Source organism: Lagopus muta, chromosome 8, assembly GCF_023343835.1.
Source record: "Lagopus muta isolate bLagMut1 chromosome 8, bLagMut1 primary, whole genome shotgun sequence".
NCBI lineage: Eukaryota > Metazoa > Chordata > Aves > Galliformes > Phasianidae > Lagopus > Lagopus muta.
Genome location: NC_064440.1, coordinates 19,533,462 through 19,546,015, shown reverse-complemented (window position 1 = coordinate 19,546,015; position 12,554 = coordinate 19,533,462). Strand labels below are relative to the sequence as shown.

The following is a 12,554-nucleotide window of genomic DNA, read 5'->3' as shown; positions in this document are numbered from 1 at the left end:
CTGCTCAAGTCCTCTAGATCTATTTGAATGGCATCCCATCCCTCTGGTGTGTTGACCACACTCAGCTTGGTGTCATCCACAAACCTATTGAGGGTGCACTCGATCCCACTGTTGATATAATTGATCAAGATGTTAAAGAGCACTGGTCCCATTACCGACCCCTGAGGGACACCACTTGTCCCCAATCTCCATCTGGATATTGAGCCATTGACTACCACTCTCGGTATGGCCTAACAACCAGTGCCTCATCCACTGAACGGTCCATCCATCAAATCCATTTCATTCCGATTTGGAGAGAAGGATATTATGGGAGACCATGTCAAAGGCCTTACTGAAGTCCAGATAGATTACATCAGTGTCTCTTCCCTTGTCCACTGACACAGCTACACCATCATGAACAGTTACAAGGTTGGTCAGGCAGGACCTGCCTCTCTTCCATGTGTCTTAGTTTCCTGGAGTATCTGCTCCATGATCTTCCCCAGCACTGAGGTAAGGTTAACAGGTTGGCAGTTCCATGGACATCTTTTCTACCCTTTTTTCTACGGCCTTTTTTCCAGTGACCAGGGACTTCACCTGATCACTATGACTACGTCAGCCACTTCCCCCAGGACTCTGGGATGCATCCAGACTCATAGACTTATGAATATTCAGTTCCTGAGGTAGTCATGAACCTGATCTTCACTTACTGCAGGAGGGGCATCATCCTCCAGTTCTCTCACCTTCTGAATAATCTGCTCAAGGGCTGTGCGTAGAGCAGTCACTAGTGAAGACTGAGGCAAAAAAAGCTCTTTGGTACCTCAGCCTTCTCCTAGTTCGTTGTTACTGGCATGCCTGTACTGCACTATTGGGGTACACTCGCCTGGATTTTCCTTTTGCAGTTGATGTACATATTGAAGCCTTGATCCAAGGTAGATAGGCAGCAGAGGAGAAAAGGCACAGAAAGCCAAGACAGTATGCTGCCAAAGGTATGTCTGCACAGACATGTAAAACCATATGAAAGTACTCAACATTGTACTAATGCACCCTCACTTTAGAGTAGAATGCCTCACACAGGTATCTATTTAGCAGGATTAATTAACCTTGAGGGAGCATCAGAATTTAATAAACTGAACAAGACATATCCCTGCATGGAAGTATAGTATGCTGTATGTGCATTCCCTGGTTACTAAATTGAACTCAGCAGCAAAGCACAGATTTTACAATATCTATAAAAGAAAAAGGCATACATAGTAAGTGGCTTGTTAAAGGCACACAGGAGGCTGAAACAAGGGTAGGAGTAACAGAGCTCATGCTGACATGACTTGGCAATGACATTTGTTTTTAATGAAATAAAAGGAACAAAAAGTACAGTCAAATCAAACCCTGTAAAAGCAGACCTCATGAGATTGTTAGAATAGCTGTATAAACTGTAAGTACTTATAAGCAATTTTTCTTAAAAAAAAAAAAAAAAAAAAAAAAGAACGTTCTAGGAGGAATATGTTCTATGATTCTAGTTAGAATCGGAGAGCTTGAGTATTTACTGGGGCTCAGATAGAGAAGATTCTAAGGAATTTACTGTCAGAACCAAGTCTTCATAATGCTGCAATTGCAAACATCTATATTCTCTAATATATCCTTGTGGTCACCAGGAGTCAATTTTGTAATCAGGAATTACTGTTTGTCTTGGTGATAATATTCAGCTCTTCCTACATGCTCAGCATGACACAAAGAATACTGGGATCAAGTTCTGTCAGGTGGATCAAGAGGATTTCTGCTCTAGTTTAGGAAATGATTACATGACTCCATTTTCATTTCAGGGCTTGTCCCATAGAACTATTACAAGTCCTTCATTGTGAGTATTTCCACTAGTTTCTACCCAAAGCATTGATAATACAAAAAATACCAAGCATTCAAATTAACTGAGGAACTGAACTTTCTGAGCACTGCATACATACATACCAGTGAATCAAACTGGTCACGTGGGCAAGCAAAGAGTCGTCCATTAACACTGAGAGTTGTAAACACTGAAACATCATGAGGCTTGAGCACGACTTTTTCTGTAAACATGAAATGGAAGACTTCATTAAATATTTGCAGAATTGACAGCAGGACAGACCCAGCTGCAAAAATCAGCGTTCTGGGAACAAATTTTACAGTCAACCAATGTATGTCCAGGACAGAACTAGATGGCAATAAGGTCCTCTTTGTGAAGAAACATCAGAAGCTCAGCCCCAGCGATTCTCATTCAAAAGTGGCATCAAGAACCAAAATCTTGGCCTCAATCTGCGCAGGCAGTTTAAGAGAAGTCTGCCATCTCTAGGAACTACTTGCAAAAATCTAGCAATCATTACAACTCTTCATTTTTGTCTGAGCTTTAAGCATGTGGAGAGCTGTTCCTGCTAGAAATTTCCCTGGAACATAACTGCATAAGAAGGTGATGAAATGTAACTGTATTCAGATCTCATTGCAGCAGTTCTAAAAGAACATCACATTGCAGGTAAAGAAAAGATAATGAGGTAACTTACAAAAATCTCTGTCAGAGAGAGATTTGGCTGTCAGCAAATCTGACAATAAAAAATTGCTGCAACTGCAAAAACAAGAGCTGCCTGGTGTCAGTCCTCAGGAAGTGAATGTTTTTGGCAGGCATCACTGTCTACAAAAATGCCTTCCGAAACAGCTCTCATTAGCGCTGCGTGTCCTCACAATCATACTCAGCCAGAGCACTTTAGCAAAGCTAATTCTCCAGCAGAGCCCACCCTGAAGTCACTCTCCCATTTCTACAGCCTACAGTAGGGGGCTGACTCTTGACCCTTTGCCAACACCAGGTCAGTGGGCTTGGCACCAAGATACCGAATGGAGGTCAGACTGGCACGGACCAATATGGGACTATCAGCACTGCAGCATTTTTTGCTGCTTCTGATTCTTCATCTAAACTGACATCCATGTTTACCTCATATTTCTGCTATTAAAAAAACTTAAAGTTCTACACTGAAGGGAACTTGGGGTAGCTCTATTCAGATACATGCAGATACACAGCTGCTCATTTTCCCTGTATGCCATGTGAGCTGCAGTCTGTGCCTGCAGCGTGGACAGGACTTGCCTCAGACATAGCTTGTACTAGCTGAACGTGCATACGGTAATAAAGCCACGACTGAATTAGTCTTGCTTTTCAATCCCTCCTGACCTTCTCTTTCACTATGAGAAACATTTAACATAATGGAAATACAGTACCTCCTCCTGAACTCATCTTTACTATGATAAGGCCTTCTCCAGAACCCAGCTTATCTGCTACTGCGCTGATTACTTCCTTCACAGACGAAGACACCGGCACGCGGATAGTGGTATAGGTTTGGTCTATGCAGTACACCTTAAAAAGAACTGGAGAAAAACCATTCCATGATGTATGCCACATGTAACAATCACAGAGATGTTATTGCGCAAACTGCTTTCATTTTGTTAACCACTGCTCACAAATGAAAGAACAAAAGCAAAAACAAGTCATTACTGTTTTGATAATTCCCCATTCTTCAGACATTCTACAATTTCTAGCCTAGAAATCTCTGACTTCCTAGAGCTTTTAGTAAAACACGAAGTACTCCTATGTTAGTACTGCTATGCTACTTATGGATGCCAGTTTCACCTGGTACTTTATTATGTCCCAGATATTATAATAGTACAGATATTATAATAGTACAATTGCTTTCAGGAGTCAGAAAAACTCTCTTAATTACAGTAAAATACTTTTCGTTTCACAAAATAGGTTTGAAAATAAAGTTCAGGTTACAACCAGCAGTAATTTTTTTACAGGCAAGTATGTTTCTGACACAGGAATACTGTAGATAGTGAAGAAAAACTCCTTAAAACTTGAGTGTACAATACACATTGGCTCACATGCTTATACACAAACCTAGGAATCAATACAATAGAACATTAGGCTGAAAAAAGCAAGGCAGAATGCCGTGACATGAATTTAAGACAGAAGGTAGCAAAATACTCCCTCAGCTGAGATGTCAAGCCAAGCTAAGCAGTCTCAGGAGTTATGGTTGTCTACATATTTTCAAGGCTCGCTTTGCTGCCAGCACTACAAATGAGAAAGGTACAGTCATATGAAAGCAGCAGTTAATTTCTGTCCATACAGACAGGAGAAGTAGTGCTTTCAGGGCTGTAGCAATTGTTTTGCTCTTTGTAGACATAGAAGAAACACTGAGATGAACAACAGGAACTGGACGCATGGCAGGATTTCTGCTGTTCATATATATTTACCTCCTGCTTTTGAAATGCCATTGGCTTTCTCAGATAAATGACTTTGTATTTTGTTCCCTTATTTTTACCACTGTGCAGTAGCAAGAGCTACCCCTTAAGTTCAAACGTTCTGTAGCAGAAGGTATTTTTTGTGATGAAGATGCACCAGAACCATCGAGGGACTGACCCAGGCAGTTGCAAAGAAATCCCCAGATATATGAGTTTTAAAGAATGTATATTTGGTTTACACTGAACAGATCTCAGGATATTGTTATATAGAAGTGCTTTTTCCTGCCTAAAGTGAATGACAACTTGAAAAGCCAGTACAACTGAAAATGACAGTCTAACACACTGCTGTAAATTTTACCTTGATCTCTCCACAGAGTCACACAATACCAATAGGGCAAAAGAGCAGATTCCGTTTTCTAGGCTGTGTGCCACACGGCAGAGCTCCAGGGAATGATTATCTGCTCCACTCACATCTCACAAAGGAGCATTTCTGGTGAAACAGCTGTACGTATTAGCTCAAACTATACAGAAGAGAAAGGGACTCAAACATGACCTTCAGCATCGAATACTTATTGCACTGACACTACCTGCATGGACACTGTCTGTATTGGTTCTTGCCTGTTTTGTCCATCCCGTTTTAAAGGTTGCTACATTCTTCCTCTGAGGAAGCACAGTGCTTTATAGCACACAGATGAGAAAAGATCAGGAGTATTTCAAAGCAACGATGGAGAATGTTGGTTCAGAAAATGCAAAGTTTGCTTCAGGCCAGACTTCTAAACTGTTAGTGCTTCTGTTTATTTTCAGACCCTTTGCTTTCAGAGAAGCAACTTTACTGCAAGCCCCAGGGCTCAAGAAGACTCTTCAGAGAAGGAACTCACCTTCATCACTGCCCCTGATAGGTTGGCGTTTCTGTGCTCTGTCATCACTTGTGTTAAACAGCTGCAGAAGAACTTTGTGCTGAAAATTAATCACCAGGATTCACATTATGGCAAGAATAAACATTAGGGTATAGATCTGAATTTAAAAAAGATCAGTGGCAGGAAAAAGGGTAGCAATGCAAAATTTGACACAAAGTTAAAAGTTATATCTGAATGTCTTGTTCTAATAAATCCCAAATTACTAAAGAGAAGATGCTTACAAGTTTGCCATCCTAAAGCTTTTATTTAGGAAACAGAAATAAATTATCTTACCTTCTTTTGTGGTGCTTTAGGTTCCTCAGCTCTATAAAATTTAAAACACAGTACATATCATTAGATATTGCCTAAAAGATTTTGTGCACAAAGCACAAAGAACACAGACCACTTGTCAAACTGGAGTATCAACACCTTCTTGTTTGTATTTAGGAAAGAAGACAAGATGATACTACAGGTTAGCTATATCACAACAAAGGCACAGAAAATACTACAAGAAGTTCGTGCAAGCGCGCAGTATAGTTTCAATGGTGTATACATAATTTCTTATTCCTTCTGTCAACCCTTCTATGAGGCAGTCCGGTGTATGCAAGAATTACATAGAAAGATGGGGTCACAGGCATTCATCCAAACAAGTCTGCATGAAAACATTCAGTCTGCAGTGACTGAGTGCCATTCACAAAACACACTTTTAAAAGATATAAGAAATAATTTTCTTCATCTATTTCCTGGGAAAAAGAGCAACGAACAAGAAAGAAGGAAGCATAATTTTTTGCTTACACTTGCTTTACAATTTTCTCTAGCTCTGGAAGTTGCTCCTTTAGTGCTGCAATCATTCTGGTATCATCTGACACAGATACATAAAATTCCTGTAAATGACATAGAATACTCTTTAAATAACTATAGGGGTAAATGAGCAGTACTAAGGATAGAAGCTTATGAGATGACATCTGATAGTTTAATGATAATAAAGAACGCTAATCTAGACATAAGTATTTACTTATACTACTGTTCAGCCACTCACTGCTTGTGCAAATTCTGCATTTTCAGATTATCAAGGAGAAAAGAAAGAGGATTCACAATTAATGTGGCACAACAACTGGTGTTTTTTGTTTTTTTGTTTTTGTAGGCTAGTGATTTTGTTTAAAAACCATTCTTCCCTTATCACTGTTATTGATAGTAAAAGAAATTTCTTTCATTTTTGTTAAAAACCAAAACATAAAATCACCCAGCAGTCTTGACCATGCTTACTAGCATAAGCCCATCTCCCGTCTAATCTTCAATTTCTATTACTGTACTATTTTCAGTCATGGCTTTGAATTCCTCTCTTCCAGCACAATCCTGGATTCTGGCTTCTACACTTTGTATTCCACTTTTTTTCTGAGGTGCTCATGATCTCTTCTTAGGCAAAATGGGGAACCAGTGCACCACACACATTCTCCATGATATTGAGCACTTGAAACCTTGTTCTACTTAAAATCTTTTCCGCAGTTGACTTCTGTGACCTTGTCTTCCCTTTACTGTCTTCCTGCCTTTGATCCTGCTTTCAACATCTTCATTCAGAGAATTATTTTCATTCAGATCCATATTTTGGGAAGACTTATCTCTACCCATGTTTTACTTCTCCCTTTCTTGAACATTGTCGTTGATTAATTGCTCTTCTGTGCTAATTAAACTATCATCCTCACGGCGGCAACCAACAATCTGCCTTTGTGCTCCAGATCTGTTTGGTTTAGTTCAGTATAAATCTGTAGAAGAATTTAAACATTAACCAAAGCTCACTGTAGCTTAGACAATGCCCACCAAAAAAAGCAACTTAATGTATTCTTGTTCAACAGTCTACCCATGCAGAACTTTCAATAGGATGTGCAACTCCAGCAGATAATTTCAGAGATCCAACAATAGCTCAAATGCTGTGTATACTGACTGCAGCTAAAAAACAATTAAACATAGTTATGAGTTTGCACTCTGAAGTGATCCACTTCTCTTTACTTTGTACCAGAGTTCAACATGTTCTGAACAGGCTTTCAACTTATCTTGCTATGTAAATACTTTCCAGTACACCTCCTACCTCCAAAAAGGCCATTGCTGCTTCATCCTCTTGTAGCAAATCTCCATATAAAGCAGCCCACTGAAGAACCAGTCGAATGACTCGCCTTTTATTGTTGAGAGAATAATCCATTTTCTCTTGCTCTGTACCCTGGGAAGGCTGGGCATGATAAGTGCCATGGTGTCAAGGAAAATGATCAGTGATTCAAAGTATCAGAACTGGTACAATTTTACAAACAAGTGAATTCCAACAACCCATTTGCAGGGTGTTCAAATGTAACTTTCCACTATATACTTTTGATTTCTGACTGTTACTAGCATAAAGGTTTGTGAAACTTTAATACTCATACTAAAAAGTAAGAAGACAGTGAGGTCACTAAACAGAGCAGGAATGAACAGTGCCGCCACAGAGAAAGTTGCTGTGGAGGAACAGAACAGAAATGACATTTGGAATAACAGAGAGCAGAATTAATGGTTAAGACTGAAGAAGGATGTTCTTTCCTGTGCTTCTTTGGAGGCTGTGGCAGAAAAATGTCACTTTGTATTCACACACTATTCCAGTATGATTCTGGAGTGAAACACCAGTGCCGTATCTTTTATTTACAGAAGCTACCATAAAGCAGGGTGAACCTCAATCCCCTTATAGTAGGAGAACCTAGTTCACAGGCTTAACTGACCACAGACATGGTCTAAGAGAATAAATTTTGTAGCAGCTTCCCTTATATATGGGGAAATCATAGTTTCCATTCTAACAACAATTACAGGATATTTGGGAAACAACACTTTGTGACAGTTATTTTGTAAGGGACACTAAGAAAAGCTGGGAAACACTTAACTGATCTTTTTCATGCTGAAGTGTCTGCATTACAAAACTTGTGAGGTTCAGTATCCTTTCAAGCTGCAATTTCCGTTGCTCAAACAAAAGATTTTAAAATATTAATTAGAAAATGTGAATATTAATTAGAAAAAAAAAAGTATCTAAGACATATATTTTAAGCTTCTTATTTATAATTATAACAAGATTACTGCTGTTTTCTCTAACAAATGTTAACATACATTATACTAATAAAATGCTATGGGAAAAAGTATCTGTTAACTCACACTTTACAAATGATCCTCCAGCCCCAAATCCCTGCAGAGATTCGACATGATACAGGGGTTACTGGGGCACACACTTGACTGACAAACTTTCAGACATTTGCATTTTAATTTCATTCAGAAAGGCTTCAAATGACTAGGGAACTAAACATGTCAGTGTATTTATGGGAGTAAGTAAGCTGAAGGGTCATAAGTAAATAATATATTGTAAGCTATGTGCTCTAATGTCTCAGGGAGCAAGTTTAATATTCCACTGAGTCATTTCTCTCATGCCATTTTTACTTTTCAAACACTGCAATTATTTCACGTATTTTTACTTTCTTATTAACTGACTCACCATAGGCACTGGTAATTTTTCAGTATTTTTACTGCTCATTTTTATTAATTGCTCTTTTATTAACATTATCACAGGGAAAGTCAGTGAAGGGTTCTCCCATTTTTATGGGACCTACAGGACACAGATTCAATGCAGATTACAATCAGAAGTAAAATATCATGTATTCTTGCAGTGTCAGATAATTGTAGAATATTTATCAACACCAACATAGTTTTATACACATATACCTAATTCTGTCTAACACATACTAGGAAATTAAATCAATTCTCAAATCTGTTCCTCTCCGTGTGGGAACATTTAGCTGGACTGGAAGCTCTGTAAAATCAGCACCAGTTACTGCAGTGGAACACAAACTATTTTGCTTGCACAGTGGCAAAGGAAATTCACTAAACCTTCGTAAGAAAACATGCTAAAGGACTATTGCCTACAAAGAGTAAAAGAGTATTTGAAAGTATTTAGACAATGGCCCTTAAAAGATGAAAACTTACACACGTGATCACAGGCTTGTTCTACCCCAAGAGCACTACCCTAACTGTACTTTTGAAATGTACTTTTGGAAGTGTTCCTCTACATCAAGTTTTATTTTGTGACTTATCTCCCTTTCTTCTGACAAGCTGTAGCTCTGACAATTTTCCATTTCTGTGCAGTAAAGAGGGAAGGAATCTTGATCTAACAGACAGGATGCATGCTTATTACATGATCAAGGAGCAAAGGAGCATTTTCTTTGCTTTCCAATTGATAAAGAAATATTTGATTCTTTAAAATTGAAGCATCCATACACATTAGTGATTAAAAATGAGCTGTACCAAGGGGCAGCACAGCACTGAGTTAGGAGCAACCTATATCGTTAATTAAACAAAAAGGTGCACCCATTCATTCCTTTCAGTCTTGAAGAACATACAGATGACCAAACACAGATGACCTTTTCTTCCAAAAGGAAGAAAAAAAACCCAAAATATGTACCCTGTACTATACTTGAAAGCACTATAATGTTTTAGCTCCACTCATACCTGCATGCTGCCATCTAAAATAGTAGCCAACGTGGGTGTAAGAAAATAGTCTTTCATTGATTCAAAATTGGGAGTTGTAGCAAAAACAGTGTCTCTGACTGAATCACTTTTCTTATTTCTCTTTTACCATTTTAATTTCCTCGCTGAGCATAAATAACCTCTCTTCAGTCTCACAGTGCCAGAAAACATTTTTGTACCATGATTTTGCTCAAAAAAGATGAGCTTTGTTAGCAACCTTTCAACTCTAACAATAAATTTCAATGGTACAATCAACAGAGCACAGTTTGATTTTCCACATTCAAAATGGACCAGAATAAACAATAATTCAGCACTAGGAAAAGCTGACACTAAAGCAGTGGGACACTAGCTACTTTCAGCCCCTTCTCTTCCTTCTACCTGAAAAGGAATTAGCTTGATGCTTGCCATGACCCACTAAACAGCATACTGGTCTTAGCCTCTCTGGAATAGATTTCATAATAAGTGAATATCTATCTTCAGAAAAGCCTTTCCCCTATGAACAATGAGGTGCATTTTCTTATGCGTCTTATTTTCCTAATTACTGGATATCAGAGGTATACTATTATAATGAAGGACAGACAAGCTTGGGTCTCAAATGGACTGACTGACTAACAGACCACCTAGACAAATCTGAAAAAAAATAAAAAAATCAAAACTGCTGTCCTTTTCTTTTCTTTTACCTCTTCTTAAAGCTGTCAGCAACAGCACTTCATAATATTTTTGCTATCTAAAACTATGGAGTTTTGGAAAATGTGTCTGTTGCAGGTATATGAACAATTTTCTATAGACCAGTTTTGTAGGTCCAAAGGTTTTCAAAGCAATTACTGTCCTTGCTAGTAGTAACACAAATGAATTCTCTAGCTTGCCAGACAAGACACGATGCTCTATTTTGTGGTTTCAGGATGTTAGTTTTCCCAGATGTCACTTGCCCTGCTGAGCTTCAAGAAGTGCATACTTTCACACCAATCTGATTCAAAAAAAAACAAAAAAACACCAGCAAATTGAAGTAATACCTCTTGTCAAAAATCTATAAAACAGAAAACATTTTATGTTTATTTAATGCTCGCCATCACTTGATTCCTTCAAGACACGACACACAAGCAAAACTTTTCAGCCTCCAGCAGCTCTCTGAATGACACGTCTTGCCAGTAGCTCATGGATGGAAATTTTACAGATGCCTTCTACATAAGACAAAGATAGTATGAGAATGATTTCAACTCCTGATGCTATATAACTGTGTTTTCTACTAAGTATTCACATTCAATTCAGATTTTTTGTAGTTTGTTAAAGCTTCCTATAAACTACTATATATTATTGTTCATAGCCATATTATGACAGTGCCGAGGAACCACTTACTCACTGTTCTAATAGTTCAGGCACTCTTTTGCTTGAGACAGTTTGTGGCTTGTAACCTGTAAAGTGGGCCACAGAAATCACTAAAACACAGTACTTTTAGTTTAAATCTTAGTGTAGTGGTTTTGCAAAAATCAAGAAAAACAGAAAGAGGAAGGATAAATGAGTGCTGATTTAAACTTCTGTGTAGTTTTACTTATAGAATCGTAGAATTGTTTGGGCTGGAAGGGACACCTTCCCCTAGACCAAGCTGGCCAACTAACCTGGCCTTGAACAGCTATCCGGTGAAGGGAAAGCAGGTTTCTTTTCCTTGGTATAACAATAACCCAGAAAAGATACAATCACCATGCTCCAGGCCTGCATCTCATCATGGCTGTATGCTACCCATTTTAGACTTGTTGAACTATAAGACAAGCTGTCAGTCAGACACTGAGAACCCACCAACAAGGCAACAAGGCACAGCCTCCATGAAATGCAATTTGATTCTTGAGAGGGAAAAGCTTGTGTTCCATCAATGGTATGGAAAGCTGTAAAAGGAAAATAACTTATCCGTAACAAAAGGATATTGTGCCATCAAGGCTGGGCAGAGCTGACTATTTGGCATAAAAACACAGTGCATCATAATAAAATCATTTAAAACAGAATCTGTGAAAAGAAAAGAAAGAAAATAGCAAATTGAGCATTTGGGGGAACACAAGGATGAGGCTTCTTTAAGTGAAAAAACCTTATTAGTTCTTGGTAGATATTAAAGGTGTCATTTTGCACTTTGTAGACATTAAGTATGAAAATATAAATGAATCAATATGTGCTGAAATATTAAGCTTTTACTCATTTGTTTGGATTTAATTGCATTTACATTAAGAGGTTTTTGCCTGTGTCAAAAGAAAGTTTGGCCCAGCATAAAGAAAACAAACTAGAATAGTCTGTACAAAAATGAAACATTTGGGTATATTCCTCCTCAAGAGTGTAGAGATCTAGAGGAACCACTTGTACAGTTCAACTTTTCAGGTAAAAGAAACACTTCCAAATGCTGTAAGCAAGTGATGTCAGAGAAAATATGGTGAGATAACATTGCACCTGACATTGCACCATTGCCTCATTGTAATTCATATTTGAAAATCTCTCAGTTGACAAAGCACCTCCAGAATGGTGGGACTTTTTCTTGCATAATACACAGGATAAGGTGAATTTTAACTGTTCTTAAATTAAGGGACTGCAAAAATCAAAACTGAGATTTTCTAGCTGTCTGAACTCCTGTAACCTAAAAATAGCCTGGCTTGTGAATTGTGACATTTTTGTCCCATGGGATGCGTGTATAATCTTGTCACTGGATTGTAAGAGTCAAAGTTTGAAAGGATTTGAAAAACAATTTAGTTAAGAAAAACGTATAAAATACAGGCATAGTATGAACAGTGAAGTTGCTATTATATACTTTCGGATTTAAAGAGGAGCATTCTGCCTGTAATCCTAATAATTAGGTATCTATGAGAAGTATAATTGTTATTCTTAAAAGTGATTAAAACATACAGCGTAGAAGGATTTCTGTAA

The 12,554-nt window shown here is 38.1% G+C and overlaps 1 protein-coding gene across 4 annotated transcripts in view; it reads right to left on the bottom strand.

Annotated features, from left to right (window-relative positions):
- Positions 1-12,554, bottom strand: part of RAPGEF4 (Rap guanine nucleotide exchange factor 4) — a 144,530-nt gene that overhangs the window by 23,273 nt on the left and 108,703 nt on the right. For all 4 annotated transcript variants that reach the window (XM_048952744.1, XM_048952745.1, XM_048952747.1 and 1 more), the window contains 7 exons: positions 11,573-11,651; positions 7,213-7,363; positions 5,922-6,010; positions 5,421-5,451; positions 5,109-5,187; positions 3,211-3,357; positions 1,939-2,036 (listed from right to left, as the gene is read on the bottom strand). In XM_048952744.1, the coding sequence (XP_048808701.1) occupies positions 1,939-2,036; positions 3,211-3,357; positions 5,109-5,187; positions 5,421-5,451; positions 5,922-6,010; positions 7,213-7,363; positions 11,573-11,651 (674 nt within the window). The remainder of the gene's footprint in view (positions 1-1,938; positions 2,037-3,210; positions 3,358-5,108; positions 5,188-5,420; positions 5,452-5,921; positions 6,011-7,212; positions 7,364-11,572; positions 11,652-12,554) is intronic.